This window comes from Aethalodelphis obliquidens, unplaced genomic scaffold, assembly GCF_003676395.1.
Source record: "Aethalodelphis obliquidens isolate GAN/ISIS:26980383/991018 unplaced genomic scaffold, ASM367639v1 scaffold53, whole genome shotgun sequence".
Lineage (NCBI taxonomy): Eukaryota > Metazoa > Chordata > Mammalia > Artiodactyla > Delphinidae > Aethalodelphis > Aethalodelphis obliquidens.
Window position 1 is genome coordinate 9,498,722 of NW_020837997.1, and position 17,722 is coordinate 9,516,443.

Consider the following 17,722-nt stretch of genomic DNA (forward strand, 5'->3'; position numbering starts at 1 on the left):
AGGAATGTCAGGACTTCCCTGGTGGCGCAGTGGTTAAGAATCCACCTGCCACAGCAGGGGACATGGTTTCGAGCCCCAGTCCAGGAAGATCCCACATGCTGCGCGGAGCAACTAAGCCCGTGCGCCACAACTACTGAGACTGCGCTCTAGAGCCCGCGAGCCACAACTACTGAAGCCCACGCGCCTAGAGCCCGTGTTCCGCAACAAGAGAAGCCACTGCAATGAGAAGCCTGCGCACTGCAACAGAGTAGACCCTGCTCGCCGCAACTTAGAGAAAGCCCACGCACAGCAAGGAAGACCCAGCACAGCCAAAAATAAGTTAAATAAATAAATTTATTTTTTTTTAAACTTGAAAAAAAAACCGGAATGTCCCTATCCAAAGGCTCAAAATAGGCCATCTTTTAACCAAAAAGGCGGTGATTCACAAAAGGCTATGAATACAACATGTAACTAGCTGATATAAATCTAATAGAATTTGTTAAAATCAGTCACATCTAATAACACACCTGAAGTATTCTTATATAAAATATCTCATGAAGAAAAGAAGACTTTATCAACGTCTAAAAAAGTGTGTTTGTTCATAGACAATCTGACAAGTTACCATAAAATATTTCCTGAGATATAATGCAACATTATTCTTCTTGACCACTTTCAGTTCAAGACTTGCCACTCAATAAAATAGCTGAGGATATGAAACTGAGAAAATATTTTTGATTATAAAGATCTTGTGAAACTTAATACTTTTTTTTTTTTTTTTTTTGCATCATCAGAAGGCATTACTGAGCTCACAACCAACATGCCCGCTCTGTATGCAGTTCAGATGGGTGAGGCTTCTCTGTACAGAAGCCTGTACTGTCTTTGATCCTATGCTTGTGGTTGTCTAACACAAACAGTTTTCTCCCCATTTTGTAGTAATTTAACCTTCCTATTAGCAAAAAAGGTAGTCAGCCCCCGTGGACTGAAGGAACTAGAGTCAGGATGGTGATTTCCTCTTACTATTTTTTATTTTGATGTTTGGAACTCTTTTTTGTTGTTGGGTTTTGGGTTTTTTTAATTTTTAAACTTTTTTTTTTTTTTTTTGGCTACGTTGGGTCTTTGTTGCTGAGCGTAGACTTTCTCTAGATGCCGCGAGAGGGGGCTACTCTTTGTTGCGGTGCGTGGGCTGCTCAATGCGACGGCTTCTCTTTGTTGAGGAGCACAGGCTCTAGGCGAAGGGACCTCAGTAGTTGTGGTTCGCGGGCTCTAGAGAGCAGGCTGAGTAGTTGTGGCGCACGGGCTTAGTTGCTCCGCGGCATGTGGGATCTTCCCGGGGGGGGGGGGGGCGGGGGACAGGGGAATCCATGTCCCCTGCATTGATAGCAAGATTCTTAACCACTGAACCACCACGGCAGCCTGGTTTTTGGATTTTTAATTTTTTTTTAATTTTTTCTTTGTTTTCAATTGAAGTATAGTTGATTTACAATGTTAAGATGTTTGATGCAACATTCTAGAGCAAGGGGTTCAGGACCTGCTGTGCCCAAGAGACGGATAAAGGAAAAAGATCTATTTATTCTTTTTTTTTTTTTTAAAGAAATTGGCAATGTAATTTTTTCAAGTATTTTTTAAAATTTATTTGGCTGTGCCAGGTCTTAGTTTCGGCATGTGGGATCGAGTTCCCTGCCCAGGGATCGAACCTGGGCCCCCTGCATTGGGAGTGTGGAATCTTAACCACTGGACCACCAGGGAAGTCCCAAGATCTATTTACTCTTTGTGATTGGATGCACAGATGAAAACCTTAACTCATGATAACAGAAGTTGGTCGTTACTAAATCACGTCCAGTCTTTTTCCGTGCTTCTGTAAGCAGATGACATCTTCAGTTTGCCCCTGTCGCTAGCTCTTTTGTGGTTTTAACACCGTCCATGATGCAAATGTCCAGAATCAGTTTAAAAGGCTGTCAAATTCCTTTTCTCTTGGTTCATCTATTTTTCACTGTCTCTTGGTGCCAGTTGTATCCAAATGATTACCTTTCCTCACTCTCTGCTATTGCTTGTTGGGGTGTTCTGGGCTGTCCCCATGTTTTCGTGGGCTGGTTGGGAGAGGGAGCTTGGGAAGGGTGTGCCACCGTGGGGAGGTTGTGGGTCCCCAGGATGCCCCGGGGCATGATCCCTTCCAAGGCTGCAGGAAGTCCTCCCGGAGCCACGCCCATGATGCCTGGCGGGCGTCTGTAGGTGACACCGTCAAACTCTGGATGAATTGCTCGCTGATCTATTACGGACCAGGGTGCTGTTATGACCAAGAATTCCTAGTTCACCCAGTTTCTTAAGCTTTCTGGCATGCCACATGTGATTGTCTAGCTGGTCTCTGCTCACTATACCAGGCCTTGTGAGGTGTACAAATGAGATGTGGTGCATCTGTCAAGGGACCCTGAGCAAAGCCGAAAGGCTCCGATTGGTGCACCTGGAGGGCCGCCCCCTCGTATCCTGCCTTCCTTGAGGGCTCAGGCTAAGACTTTCTCATCCACCAGTCCTCCGCGGGTGGCATTCACTAGGAATGCTCCTTGTCTCATCTGCTTTATAGTAAAATCAATGATGAGGTGGTGGTTATATCCGTTGAGACTACAGTGCAAGGAGATGCAGTCTCTCTGATACAGTAAGTCCTGTAGGGTGTAGATCCTCTGCACACCCAGGGACGGCTCGATCCCATCCTGCAAGTAGGGGTCATAAAATATGATGCTGAGGGAGGGAGGGAGATGCAAGAGGGAAGAGATATGGGAACATATGTATGTATATAACTGATTCACTTTGTTACAAAGCAGAAACTAACACACCATTGTAAAGCAATTATACCCCAATAAAGATGTTAAAAAAAAAAAAAAAGACACTAGAGCTATTCAATGGGGAAAGGAATATCATTTCAATAAATAGTGCTGGAACAACTGGAAAAAAATAAAATAAAATATGATGCTGAATCCAAACCATCTGCCCTGTGCGACAGAAGCACATGAGACCCAGCATCTCCCCACGGATGCAGGCTGCCCCTGAGGCAACCTCCCGGATCAGCTCGACGCTCTGTACCCACGGGCTTTCCGCAGTGCCTGGTACAGCCATGGGTTCCCCTGGGACAGATGGAGGTTGTGGCAGATGGTGGAGTCGTCTGTCTCTTCCACGGCCACCATGGGATGTTAGCACGAGGCGATCCCGAGCTCGCCCGCAGCCTTGCCGTCCACGTGGTCGAAGCTGCTGCCTATCCGCACCATCACCCTCGGGGCCTCGAACTCCTTCAGGTCCTCCCCGGTGAGGGTGATGATGCGGTACATCGTGGCACAGACAGCCTCGTTTAAAACCTTCTCGTGGATCTCCTGAGTGGACTGTGCGTCACAGAAGGCCACGGTGGCCAGGTCCTTCAGGATGGGCATCTCCACTGCGCAGTCTCGGCCATGGAGCAGCGCCACCGGGGGGGGGTGGGGGCGGGCAAGAGGCCCCTTCATGATCTAGGGGAGGATACCTTCACAGATTCTGTCCAATCGCTGTCGCTTGACTTTGTGCTTATCCACAAGGGCCATCCTTTTTTTTTTGGTCGCGGGGCACGCACCATTCCGGATCTTAGTTCCCGACCAGGGAGCGAACCTGTGCCTCCTGCAGTGGAAGTGTGGAGTCCTAACCACTGGACCGTACAAGGGCCATTATTTACCGAACATTCAAAAGCCCAAGTGGTCCTCTAAGAACTTTGGGACCCTCTCAGGAGTCTGCGGGCATTATGCCACTAAGCACCCAATATAAATTTGTCCACAAACTCTGTAGTTCACGTCATGGGCTGTCCGTCTTTTCTTTTCTTTTTTTTTTTTAATTAATTTATTTTATTTATTTATTTTTGGCTGCATTGGGTCTTCGTTGCTTCGCGCAGGCTTTCTCTAGCTGCAGCGAGCGGGGGCTACTCTTCGTTGTGGTGCGCGGGCTTCTCATTGCGGTGGCTTCTCCTGTGGAGCACCGGCCCTAGGCACACGGGCTCAGTAGTTGTGGCACGCGGGCTCAATAGTTGTGGTGCACAGGCTTAGTTGCTCTGTGGCATGCTGGATCTTCCCAGACCAGGGCTCAAACCCGTGTCCCCTGCATTGGCAGAAGGATTCTTAACCACTGCGCCACGAGGGAAGCCCCCATCCTTTTAAGAGATTCGAACTTCATTGATTTAAAACGTTTCAGGTGATGAAACCCAAAGCAGGAAGATTCTGCTTCTCCTGGAGTTTCTTCTCAGGGGGCAGGAGATGCCAGCTTTCCTTATTTATGGACAGGAGGGGCTCTGGGGTTGGACGGGACTTCCAGCAGCTAACTCTCCCCTGTAGGTATTTTTAAAGATGTGATTCACACCTATGGCCAGTTGACTTTAAAAGCAGATTACCCATGGGACTTCCCCGGCAGTCCAGCAGTGGAGACCCTGTGCTTCCATTGCAGGGGCACGGGTTTGATGCCTGGCTGGGGAACTAAGATCCCACATGCAGTGTGGTGTGGCCTAATAAATTAATGAATTAAATTAACTTAAAGCAGATTACCCTTGATAATGTGGGTGGGCCTCTTCCAATCAGTTGAAGGGCTGAGGAGAAAAAGTGGGTTTCCTGAGGAGGAAAGAATTCCAGCTGGCAGTGTGCAGATTCTTGCCGTCAGACTCAAGACCACAGCATCAACTCTTAACTGAATCTCCAGTCTGCTGGCTTGTCCTACGGATTTCGGATTTACCAAGCTACAAAATCACATGAACCAATTCCTTACAATCAATCAATCAGTCTCTCTCTTGATTGATAGATAGATGATAGGTATTAGATATAGAGGTACATTATTGGTTCTATTTATCTGACTAACCCTGCCTAATATGGGTGGTCAGGGAAGGCTTCTGTGAGGAGGGGGTTCTTGAGTCAGGACATAGATGACAGGGAGGAGCCAGTCATGGGGGATCTGGAAAAGACTGCTCCACGCAGAGGGAACAGCAAGTACAAAAAGCCCCAGATGCCCGGGGGCAAGGGCTTCAAGATAATAAAGACCACTCAGTGTCTATTCTCTTTTTTTAAATTATTTTATTGAAGTATAGTTGGCTTACAATTTTTCTTTTGCCCCACAACTTGGCTTGCAGAATCTTAGCTCCCTGACCAGGGATTGAGCCCGTGCCCTCGGCAGTGAAAGCGCAGAGTCCTAACCACTGGGCTGCCAGGGAATTCCTCTTAATGTCTATTCTTACGTCAGCAAACAGCCCTTCTTCTATAAAGGGCCGTATAGTAAATATTTTAGCCTTTCAGGACCGAGAGATAAAATAGAGGATATTCTAAAGGTACTTATAAAATGAGAGGAAGATTCCAGCCTGCCATAGGCCCCATTAGCTTGGGATGGGCCACCCAGGGTGGAGGATGTGATTTGTGCTCTGCTACTGGAAACATTCCCTGGATGAAGAATGATGGGCCCGAGACTTGGAGATCCAGGTGGTTAGAGAGGGTGTGGGATGACCACTGAGGCCAGTTTCTCTCTGCTCCGGTGACAACCAGATCCCAGGCAACCTCTCTCTCCCAAATTCCAGCTGTCTCATGTGGATTAGCTGGCCAGAGTGGAGACAACATGCTGAGTCACCAACTCCCGGAATGAGATGCATCCACTCAACACCCAGCAGTCGATGACAGAGGACATGCCAACCTGTAGGTGGCAGCCAGTGTGACCAGCTACAAAGGGTGGACAGGGGTGAGCGCTGGCTGCTGGCCAAGGATGCCGGCACTGGAAGCAAAATGGGGAAGAGGGGCCAGAGGAGGATGCCCCATCTGAGACCCTACCACTCACTAAAGTGCCAGCCCCCAAGAGCAGCTCCCGTGGCTGTACAGAAACATGAGCCTGGCCTGATTCAGCCCATGAGCCATAATTTGCTAACCCCCACAAGCTCAATGGAAGGTCATTGGAAGATTTTAAACATGGAAGAGGTGAGACCTGACTTACGTGTTTAAAAGCTGATGCCAGCAGTTCCAATCCTAGGTACACACCCAAAAGAATAGAGAGCTGGAACCCAGACAAATACATGCACACACATGCTTGTAGCAGCACTTTTCAGAATAACCAAAAGGTGGAAATGACTTAAATGTCCATTAACGGGGGAATGGATAAGCAAAATGTGGTTCGTCGTACACTGGAATATTACTCAGCCTTAAAGAGGAGTGAAGCACTGACACTCACTACGATGTGGATGAACCTTGAAAACATCCTCTGTGAAAGAAGCCAGACGCAGAAGACCACGTAGTGTATATTTCCATTTTTTTTGAAATGTTCAACACAGGTAAATCCATAGAGCAGGACAGCAGACTCGTGGTTGCCAGGGTCTGTGGGTGGGAGAGCTGGGGAGCGACTGCTTCATGGTTATAAGGTTTACTTTGGAAATGCTTTGGAAGTAGGTAGTGTTGCACAACATTGTAAATGTACTAAATGACACTGAGTTGCTCGCTTTAAAATGGTTTGTTTTCTGTGGTGTGAATTTACCTCAAATAAATAAATAAGGAAATAAGCGAGGCCATGCCAGCTCCAGGGTAGAGAATGAATTATAAGGTGGCAAGAGGTAGAGTAGTACATCCATTTGGGAAGCTACTGCAAGTGTCCAAGCAAGACATGATGCCAGCAGTTCCAACCCTAGGTATACACCCAGAAGAATTGAGTGTCTTAGTGCATCCGGGCTGCTATAACAAGATACCCTAGAGTGAGTGTCTTAAACAACAGATATTTACTTCTCACAGTTCTAGAGGATGGAAGTCTGAGATCAGGGTGCCTAAGTGGTTGAGTTCCAGTGAGAGCCCTTCTCCTGGCCCTCTTGTGGCTTGTATCTGGCCTCCTCCTCTCTGTATCCTCACATGGCAGAGAGGGAAAGAGAGCATGTATCTTATATCTCATCTTATAAGGACACTAATCCTATTCAGGAGGGCTCCACCCTCATGCCCTAGCACCTCCTAAAGGCTCCACCTCCAAATACCATCCCATTGGGGGTTAGGGTACCAACATCAATTTGGAGGGCACGTAAACATCCAGTTCATAGCACTTAGGGTGGTCGCAGTGGAAATGGAAACAGGTGGGTGCATTTGAGATCTGGTTTAGAGGTTGAATCAACAGGGCCTGCTGAGGGTAGGATGTCGTGACAGGACGGAAGCAGGGGTCCAGGATAACTCCCAGGCCTTGAGTTTAGTTAGCTGAGTAGACAGTGGTTCTACCCTCTGACTGTGAATTTCAATTAAAACCTGCATGCATGCACACACGTGTTCATGCAGACATGCAAGCACACTCAAGCACGCACCTGCACCTGCACATCCATGCATGAACACGCATGCATGCGTGCATACACAGCACACACATGCATACACACAGACACACATGCACACACTCACACACACGCATATACACATCCACGCATGCGCACACACACAAACCACTCATATTTTCCACTGCTCTTATCACCATCTCAAACACTAAATAGTGTTTTCTCTTTGGGGTTTCTTATTAGTTTTTCTCAGCCCGCTAGAATGGGAGCTCCATAAGACCAAGGACTTTTGTCTCCCTTGTTCATGGCTGTGCCCCCAAACCTAGAACAGTGCCTGGCACGCAGGAGGTGCTCAGTCAGTATTTGACAACCATGTGAATGACATGGCCAGAAGGGAAAACTGGGGCTTTCCCTCTCCCATCCCCACCTGAGTCACATCTTCAGATGCTTCTGGAGAGACTCTGAGTGAGAGAGAGATGGGGCCGGGCCAGGGGTGGGGGGACAGGAAGAAGAGGAGGATGAGTGGGGAAGGGGGAGGGGCAGCCCCGGGACCCACAGGCGCCTGTCAACAGCGTGAAAAGCCCAGGAGTGTTGGGCAATCGTGGTTTCCTCCCAGCCCGCAGGACCCAGCCGTGCCAGCCCAGCCCCGGGCGTCTTGGGGCCTCGTCCGCTCAGGCATGGAGGAGACAGTGGTGAGGCCCTCGGTGTTCATGGTGGATGGACAGACGGACATCCCTTTCACAAGGCTGGGGCACAGACGCAGGAGACAGCCCTGCAGTGCAGCCCGGCTGGGCCTGGGCCTCCTGCTGCTGCTGTTGACGACCGGAATGGCTGTCCAGGGCTGGTTCCTGCTGCAGCTACACTGGCGCCTGGAGGTGATGGCCGCCCCCCTGCAGGTAAGTGGTGCTGGGGTGGGGGTGGGGGGGCTTGAAGCCAGTGTCACTGAGCATCTGTGTGTGTGTGTATGTGCAGAATGGAGGACAGACTGAGAGCAGCCCAAGGCAAGTTAATTCACCTCTCGGAACCTCAGTTTCCTCATCTGTAAAATGGGCGTGATAATAAGCATCTTCCTAGGGAATAAAATAGGACATTGTGTGTGTGGTGCCCAGCTGGCCCACACACACGCCCACACACGCCCAGCAAGCATTCAACCAATGGGAACAGACATTTTTTTTTTAATTGAGATATAATTGACATAGGACATCGTGTAAGTTTAAGCGTACAACATATTAATTTGTTACATAAATATTGCAATAGGGTTGCTATTGTAGTGTTAGCTAATGCCTCTCTGGTATCACATAAATATCATTTCTTCTAGTGGTGGGAACTAACAAAATCTAAGCCTTTAAGAAGTTTAACGTTTATAACACAGTTGTGTTGTCTGTAACCCCTGAAATCGACATTCTGACATGGCTGGTTATTATTATTTTTTAATATTTATCGGACTCTTCCATTTAGCCACTTTTATCTTTATTTTTAATTTTTTGGCCGTGCCGCGCAGCACGCGGGATCTTAGTTCCAAGACCAGGGATGGAACCCGCACACCCTGCACTGGAAGCGCAGAGTCTTAACCACCGGACCGCAGGGGAAGTCCCTGACATGGCTAGCTGTCATCAGCCGTAACCAGATCACCATTTTTGGGACTGTCACTAATCCACTGCGTCCGAGTCTGTGAAAATCTCTCTGCATCCATTTCCCATTGGCCTTGGATGTCTCCGTCGGTCTGTCTGCCACACCTGTGGGTCTGTGTGTCCCAAGCCACGCCCATGTGGTCTCAGCCTTTTTGCTTCAAGGTCCTTTCTCCTCATGGCGGGAACTGTGCTGCTGTCCTGCACCCATGTACCCACACGGCCATGTGCTCACCTGTCTACAGCCCATGTGTTGACATCATGTGTCTTTGTTTCTGCGTCTCCGTGTGCCCAGACCCACGTGGCTCCATAAACCACGCAACCCACGTACCTGCATCCACGTGTGACTTGTCAGTGTGTCACACAAGTGTCCAGGTCTGTGCCCATGTGTCCATATCCACACGTTAGCATTTATGTCCAAGTGTCCAGCCATCCACGTGGCCATGTGTCTTTGACAGCACTTTTTTACTAAACCCTTATAGTACCTGCTCTCTGCCGGGCACTATAATATGCTTTTCACATGAGAATTCGCTGAATCTGAAGCAGGCGCTTTTCATGTGTCCATTCACAGAGGGGAAAACTGAGGAACTGGATGGTTAAGAGCCCGCTGGGCGGCGGGGTGTGAGGTGGGGTGTGCACATGGCCTTGGATATGTCTGAGGGTGATGTCTGTGCCCGTGGTCTGCATGTGTCTCTCAGCCACGGGTCTGAGTGATGCCAGGGCATGGGCCCCGCAGATCCTCACCATGGGCTGCTCTGCACTTTTAGGACAGAGGTGCAGGATCCTGGGATCAGCTGGTGCAAGGTGAGTCAGGGTCCTGGTCCCAGGAGAAGGGATGGAATGGTTCCCACGCTGCCCCCACCCCTTCAGCCCATTGCCCAATGTGATTTGCACAACTGGCCTAAGCCCCACAGATGCCCGTCCCCCAAGCTGGAGAAGCAGAAGTTTGGGTCATTCCGGAAAGGGTGGGGTTGACACCAGGAGGTGGACTGAATGACCCCTCTGGAGGCTGGCCCTTACCCCTCTGACTTCTAACCCTCTCTCCCCAGATCGGAGGCCCCAGCGGGCCAACCCGACAGCACACCTCACAGGTGAGGGGGCCCCCAAGTCCTGGCAGGGGCTAGGGGTTCAGCGTGTCCTGGGGAGACCAGACAGACACCCCAACATGGCAGCGTATTCCTTCATTCATTAATTATTCACAGAGCTGCCCAGAGCACAGGCACTGCCTAGGTCTGTGAATTTCCTAATTTTATTTATTGAATAAACCCTCGTACCAGTGCTTACTCTGTGGCACGCACCATGACGTCCTTTCCACCTATTAATTCATTAAATCCTTAGCCGATACTATTCAGAGCTCCATTTTACAGAGAGGGAGACTGAAGAACTCGGAGGTTATCAGCCTACTGGGCCAGGATGTGTTCTGCCACTTACAACTTCTGACAGTTTGGGCACATCAATGGCTCTGTGCCTCAGTTTCCCCGCCTGCAAGAAGGGGATGAAACGAGTTAAGATGTGTGATAAGCACGTTATTTTGTCACCTCCTGGGCCTCCGTTTCCCCACCTGTAAAGTGAGGATAAAGTGAGTTCATATATCTAAAGCTCTGGAACAGCCTAGCACAGAGGGGGTGGCACTCAGAGAGGGGTGGCGACTGGCCTGGGGTCACACAGCAAGCGTGGGACCCGTGCCTACCAGCTCCCCCTCTGTCTCCCTCCGCAGGGGCCAACTCCAGCCTGACAGGCAGTGGGGGCCCGCTGCTGTGGGAGACGAAACTGGGCCTGGCCTTCCTGAGGGGCCTCACCTACCGGGACGGTGCCCTGGTCATCGCCCAGGCCGGCTACTATTACATCTACTCCAAGGTGCAGCTGGGCGGCGTGGGCTGCCCCCAGAGGCTGACCGGCGGCCTGCCCATCACCCACGGCCTCTACAAGCGCACGGCCCGCTACCCCGAGGAGCTGGAGCTGCTGGTCAGCCGGCGGTCACCCTGTGGGCGAGCAAGCAGCCCCCGGGTCTGGTGGGACAGCAGCTTCCTGGGCGGAGTGGTCCACCTGGATGCCGGAGAGGAGGTGGTGGTGCGCGTGCCTGATGAGAGCCTGGTGCGAGTCCGCGATGGTACGCGGTCCTACTTCGGGGCGTTCATGGTGTGAAGGAAGTAGCCAGGGTAGACTGAACGGAGTCCGACAGACAGAGACCTCAGAGGGTGCCTCGGGAGACAGGAAAACCAGCAAGCAGAGATTTTGGAGTGTGCCCAGAAGAACCCCAAACTCGACAGATGGAGAGCTAATTGGGGACCACCGGGACCAAGAACCCAGTTATCCCACAAGGTGAAAGACCCAGCAGGCACCTCTGAAGAACCAGAGGAGACTGCAGACCCTGCCATGGACAACACTGAAGACACAGACCTGGAGACTTGGGGGTCTGTTAGCCCCAAGCAGGGGTAAAGCTGATCTGCCTGATATTCAGGGAAAAGGGGTGAGGGGTGGGTATTTATACTTCTGATTCAGAACTAAGTGGGACCTGGGGGTCCGGGGAGTTGACTGAGAACAGGAAACGTCTTATCACCCTCTCCATTCTCACAAGTGTGGGCAGAGTGGGGGAGGGCAGATTTATCACCAGGACTCACCCACCAGTGGAGAGCCCCGCCCTGCCCCACCCATGGTCTTAGTCACCTACCCAAGTCCCACCTACGGGCCTGTGGCCACACCGCAGCCTGGCCATGAAGTTACACTCAGAGATGCAGGCATAGGGATGTGCTGGTAGATGTTTGACAACCAGGTTTTCTGGGAGGGGAGAGACTTTGTAGTATCTGTCGATTTCCCTGGTGTAAATATTCCCACTGTGGCTGGTCTCTGTCTCCCATATAAATCATCAACCAGTTGGCTGTATCCCAGCACTGCTAAGAGCTCACATTCCATCAGGACAGCAAAACTGTTTCAGCACTCAAGCCAGAGCCTGGCACAGAGCCACTTGGGAAATGTTTGCAGAAAAAAACACAAAGAAAGAGAGAGTGAGAGAAGGAAGGGACGGAAGGAGGGAGGAAGAGAAGTAGGGAGGGAGGGAGGAAGGAAGGAAGGAAGGAAAGAAAGAAAGAAAGGAAGGAAGGAAGGAAGGAAGGAAGGAAGAAAGAAAGGAAGGAAGGAAGGAAGGAAGGAAGGAAGGAAGGAAGGAAGGAAGGGAGGAAGGAAGAAAGAAAGAAAGAAAAAAGGAAAGAAAGAAAGGAAGAAAGAAAGAAAGGGAGAAAAGAAAGAAGCTACCATCACAGCTACAGCATCACAGAGAATCACAGCCCCACAAGTTCAGTCACTCCTTCACAACCACAGACACATACACACAAAGCATCAGATTCTCATACAACCTCACACAAGTCATAGCATCACAAGCCCTCAATCACAAACACTGCATTACAACCACATAGGACACAGTCACACACAAGTCATCATCAGAGCCTCAGTCACCCACACAGGCCATACAGTCACACCACGTGTGACACACAGGATACAACGCTTCTCACATCAGACTTCCATAGGCTGTCTCACAGTCACACCCATTACACACAGAGCATCACAACGGCACACACACAAATACACACACAGCCTCAAGTTCCTCCTAGCCAAGACATATACATACTGAGGTGAGGACCAGACTTAGTCTGTAGCCCTGGTCCCCTTGACCACTGGTCTTGGAAATAAATGGTGAACTTTGCACTGGATCTGTCTAGTTCATAGGGGAAGGACGGCTCATGAAGGCATAGGGATAGATGGGATGACCCACAAAGGTCACTTTTACAGCTGAGAAATACGAACCCAGCTGGCTCAACTCCATGCAGGAAGCTTAGCAGGGAAACCAGAGACCTGATGCCCAGGTCTGCCTTAGCCTCAAATCGACAATTCCTGAGAAAGCAGGGGCTACACACTTCCAAGTACCCTAACTGCAGACCTCCAGCACAGATTGGCAGTCTACCCAGCCAGGCGGAAGCTTGGAGTAACTGGGGGCATGAAAGAGTGTGGGGCGGGGCAGATAATGATATGCATACAAATCAAATGGTTTATGCAAATGAGCATGGACCCAGGAAGTAAGACTTCCCTGGAGCCTAGGATGAAGACTCAGACCTCAGAGGCGAATGAATCATTCTTGTTATTGTCGACATTGTTGTTGACATCGTTGCCTGGTACAGGGGTGAAGGGGGCTTGGTGATCAGATGGTCCTGGGTTCCAAGTCTACTCTACCACTTCCTGGCAGCGTGACCTGGAGCAAATCCCATCACTTCTCAGTACCTCTTAGGTAACAAGAGTCCTTACCTCCTAGGTTTATTGTAAAGATTAAATCTGATGAGGAAAAAGCCATTTGGTATGGTGCCTGGTACACAGTAAGAGAGCCATACGTGTGTGAGTGCCCTAAGTGATTTACAAATGTTAAGGAGAGCATTTGTCAGGCACGTCGCCTACGCCAGGCATCTCGTGCAAGTCACACCTTTATCTAGATCCCTGGGCAGGAGCTGTTGTCGCCCCCATGTTCCAGATGCAGAGACTGAGGCAGGGATGCGTCCCCCACTCTGCCTGCACCAAAGGCACACAGCTTCGTGCCTCTCTGCCTGTGTTGGGCTGGTGGGAGATGAGACAGCCCCAGATGCCCAGACCCCACCCATGCTGGAGTTTCCTTTACTCTCATCATGGTCTTTCTGTTTCTGTGGCTTTAATGAGGAGACCAAGGCGTGGGGAACTTATCGAAGCCACCAGCTGTCACCAGCGTCTGCCTGGGGATGGAACCTCTAAGTTTAGCCTCTGAAGATCATTCCTGGGAGGGGCCTTGATTTCAGATAAAGTGCAGGAGCAGCAAGGCCCCAGCCCAAGCCAGTGACCTACTTTACAACTTCTTAGAAGTCTATCTACTTGATTTCCGCTTTCACCTCTGGTGTCTTTTCAGATTTCACCCTCCCGCCCCACCAACTCTCTCAAGACCCAAAGTCTGCTATCCTCAGACTCCTTCCCAGCCCAGGGGCAGGAAACTCTCCTGCTTCTGTCCATCTCTTGCCAGGATCCAGAGGTAATAGAAGGCAAAATAATGGTGATTACATTGTCTCTTAATTTCCTATGATGACACGATGCCCTTCCCTGCTACATCTCACTGCATACAAACACTGAGATGCATCATCTCGGAGAAACAGAATGGGTCTTACACCAGAGCCAGACCACCTGGGTTTAAATCTCTGCTCTGCCATTTCCCAGCTGGGTGATTTCGGGATCCATCCTTGGCCTCTTTAGTCCTTAGCAGATATTTTTTTGTGAGCATAGTTGTAATCACGTGCACATTTAAATGTCAGGTTCTTTTCAGTTATTACATAAGGTGACCTTACATCCATAGACCACGTCTAAGTCACTGAGAGTGTTTTTCAAATGGGAATTCATAGCCAGTGTTTAAACATTACAAAACTTTCCACGTGGACAAATCCAGATTTCATGGCAAGTTGGAGGTTACTACAACTCAGGCTGGGTAGCGATTGTCCCCTTTGGACAGGGCATGAGCTCACCAGCTCACAACAGTCTCCACCCCTCCCTGTGGTTTCCCACTTGAAGGCTGAATGTCAGTTGCCTTTCTTCATCATGTTTGCATGATTGTTTTTCTTAAAATAATAATGATCTTTAATTATAGGTCATACTTCTAATGTACCCACTGCATGACAGGCACTGTGCTAAGTGCATTAATTCACAGTAACTCATTGAATTCTCAATGGTGGGGGCAGGTACTGTTATAATACCCATTTTATGAATGGGGAAATCTAAGCACAGAGAGGTTAAGTCATTTTTCTATCAAAGGTGGGAAAATATATGACAGCCTAGATGACCATGAGTTTCAAGAAAAATGAGAGTTCCTAGTTGTATTAGTTTCCTATTGGTGCTGAATACAATACTAATTTGTTATCTTACAGTTCTGGAAGTCAGAAGTCAGAATTGAGTCTCATGGGACTCAGATCAAGGTATCAGGGGGCCGCATTCCTTCTGGAGGAAAGATTTGTCCCCAAGCCCTTTTCTCAGGCTCTGCCTCTGTGGGAGCCCAAACTAAGACATGTGTGTAGCAAACATGAATCTCAGCTCACAAGGAGTGAAAAATAATTCAGCTTCCTTTTATTCATAACGCAACTTAATTTATGCAAAGATCCTTTTGCACTGGCATGCTGAGACCTTGATATTAGTCAGTTGGGAACCATAGCTCCCCACATGCTCCTGTTCCAAGACTGCCGAAATTCCAGGGAGCTTAGGAAATGCCAAGGCATTAAGGATGAGGGAGGGATCTGTCTAATTCTCTAGCTACACATGCACACTGGTGCCCCGTCTCTTCTGATCCGCCTCCGCTCTATTTTCCTCCTTGTGACCTATCAGAAGTGGTACTTTCTCTGCCACTCCTGAAGCTTGTTCGTGAAGTTGACTTTTAAGCCAGGTTTAGGTACAGGAAACTCTTTGAGGCTCTCTGTGGCTTCAGCTGCCCAGAGACACCACTGAGTCATTTCCTTTTTGGGGACCTGCAGCCTCTCTGCAACAGAGAGCAGTACTCAAGCCTCTTCTAGTTTTCAGTCCCCCTAGAACTTCTCTGGGGGAATCTTCCATGTTTCCAAGGTTGTTTTTTTCCAAAAAGCAGAGCACAGGAACTGCCTGCCCTGTCATGGCTGTTGAACTGTGTCTTCCCCAGAATTCGTATGTTGAAGCTCTAACACCCAGTATCTCAAAATGTGACTATATTTGGAGATAACACCTTAAGAGAGAAAATTAAGGTGATTCAAGTGGGCCCTAATCCAGTATGACTGGCATCCTTATAAGAAGAGATTAGGACACAGATGCACACAGAGGGAAGACCATGTGAGGACACAGGGAGAAGGTGGCCATCTATACAAACCAAGGAGAGAGGCTTCCGAAGGAACCAACCCTGCAACCCTTTGATCTTGGATTTCCAGCCTCCAGAATTGTGAGAAAACAAATTTCTGTTGTTTAAGTCACTCAGTCTGTGGTCCTTTGTTATGGCAGCTCCAGTGAACTAATATATCACCCTAACCACCCTCCTGCCCCACCCCACTACCTAGGCATAGTTAAGATATGCCAAGTGCTTAATAGAGCAGTTCCTGGCACATACTAGGTGCTCAGTAAACATTGGCCATCGTTGTTGACATTATCATTATTTATTTCTCCCATCCCTTTCCCCATTTGGGCAGAAGTTGGCTTTGTATGTTCATTTCTTCACAAAAGAGATGGTGGAAAGCAGGAATAACCTAAGAATCTCCACCTGGCATTGATCTCCAAAAGCATAAAGTAATGGAGAGGTTTAGGGTTTGGCCAGAATTGGGGGGGGATACGTAGGGATAATTCTGAAGAGCCACCCTGGCTTCAGAGCTCCCCGTGAGACCCACTGAAGCCCCTGCTGTCAGAGCCCAGCACTTCCCTCTGCCGCGTCCTGCTGCCCTCACACCCTCACACGCGCTGAACCTGACAGCTCTTGGCAATTAACCTCCACCATGCAAATCTCCCTTGCAGAGCCTGTTTTGAGGAAATACAATCTTTTGAGAGCGGCCTCAGCTGACACAGACAGACCCTGCTCCTACTACAAACTCATAGACATGCTGAATAAAGTATAATAAAATACTACAACATATAGATGAACTTGAAGAAAGAAACATCCCTAGATGCTTTTGGAAGAGAGAAATTAAAGCCAGAGTGACAATGGGGCGGGGGGGGAGAGGCTGTGGGTCAAGGGAGGGGGGGGGGGGGGGGGATTGGTCCCAAAAGTAGACTCTAGGGGACAAAGAAATGGGAATGTGGTAACCCTTAGGGTCAGCGATGTGGCTCAGATCTATAGGACACCAAGGAAAGGGAACTGGGGCCCCTGCCCAGAACCTGAAGCTTGGAAAAGTAGTCCATTCTGATTAAGGGGGTCTAGAAAAAGTCTACCTGTTATGGGCAGGGAGAAGAGTCACCCACAAAGGATGGAGACCTCAGACCTGCTTCACGTGTGAGTGCGTTTTGAGTCTCTACAGAAAGTGCAGGAAGCATAAGACAAGCTCCTTGCGGTCAGGGAATGTGTCTTGTTTTTTCCATCTCATAACCAGAACACAATAGGTTCTCAGATGATTGCGGTTGAATAAACTGACTGTGACTGACCTTGACCAACAGAATGTTACGGAAATTCCAGGAATTCTAGACTCTAGTCCTCAGGAGGCCAAGTAGCTTCCAACGTTTGTCTTCTCGGAGCCCCGAGTGGCCATGTGAAGAAGTACAGCTATCCGGTGAGAGAGGATGGGTGGATGGAGAGCCCTGGAGGATGAAATGATGTGAGAGGCAATCCGTATAGTTCCACCAGCCTCAGATAAGCTGCCCCAATCCATAGGGCTGAAACTAACATCCTCCCCAAGCCCTGCCGGGCCAACTCACAGAATTATGAGCAAATTAAACACTTGTTTTACACCACTAAGTTTGGGGTGACTTGTTATGCATCAGTAGGTAACTAATAGACTGTGCAAGCCCTTTTCTATAACCATACAGATAGATAGGCAGGCAGACAGACAGGGAGACAAATAGATGGATAAATAGATGGGTGTTTCGATGGGTGGATAGATAAGTAAGGGGATGGATGAATGAATGGGTAAATGAGTGAAAGTATGGGTGGGTGGGTGGATGGATGAATGGATGGATGGATGGATGGGTGGATAGATGTGTGGATGGGCGGTGGATAGATGGGTGGGTGGATTGGATGGATGGACCAATGGATGTACAAACAAAGAATGAATAAATGGATGTTGAATGAATGGATACACACATAGATTCTAAATCAAACTCTAACCTTAGTAACAGCCTATTTTGGCAAAAA

At 49.2% G+C, this 17,722-nt stretch overlaps 1 protein-coding gene, 1 long non-coding RNA gene and 1 pseudogene across 4 annotated transcripts; 2 read left to right on the forward strand and 1 right to left on the reverse strand.

The window, feature by feature from the left end:
- Positions 1–1,641: 1,641 nt before the first annotated feature.
- On the reverse strand, positions 1,642–3,542 carry LOC113608835 (C-terminal-binding protein 2-like; annotated as a pseudogene).
- Positions 3,543–7,821: 4,279 nt separating this feature from the next.
- On the forward strand, positions 7,822–11,202 carry TNFSF14 (TNF superfamily member 14). Of its 2 annotated transcripts, XM_027085816.1 has the most exons (4): positions 7,822–8,142; positions 9,642–9,678; positions 9,924–9,965; positions 10,592–11,202. In XM_027085816.1, the coding sequence occupies exons 1-4, from the start codon at positions 7,924–7,926 to the stop codon at positions 11,017–11,019; spliced, it is 726 nt and encodes a 241-aa protein (XP_026941617.1). In that variant the 5' UTR covers positions 7,822–7,923; the 3' UTR covers positions 11,020–11,202. The 2 variants fall into 2 exon arrangements, with proteins under 2 accessions (XP_026941617.1, XP_026941618.1); XM_027085817.1 differs by lacking the exon at positions 9,924–9,965 and having other exon boundaries at positions 7,825–8,142.
- Positions 11,203–12,025: 823 nt separating this feature from the next.
- LOC113608857 (uncharacterized) lies at positions 12,026–17,322 on the forward strand. Of its 2 annotated transcripts, none has more exons than XR_003428439.1 (2): positions 12,026–13,915; positions 16,393–17,322. It is a non-coding gene; the product is annotated as an uncharacterized LOC113608857 (long non-coding RNA). The 2 variants fall into 2 exon arrangements; XR_003428438.1 differs by lacking the exon at positions 12,026–13,915 and adding an exon at positions 15,788–15,829.
- Positions 17,323–17,722: the final 400 nt, after the last annotated feature.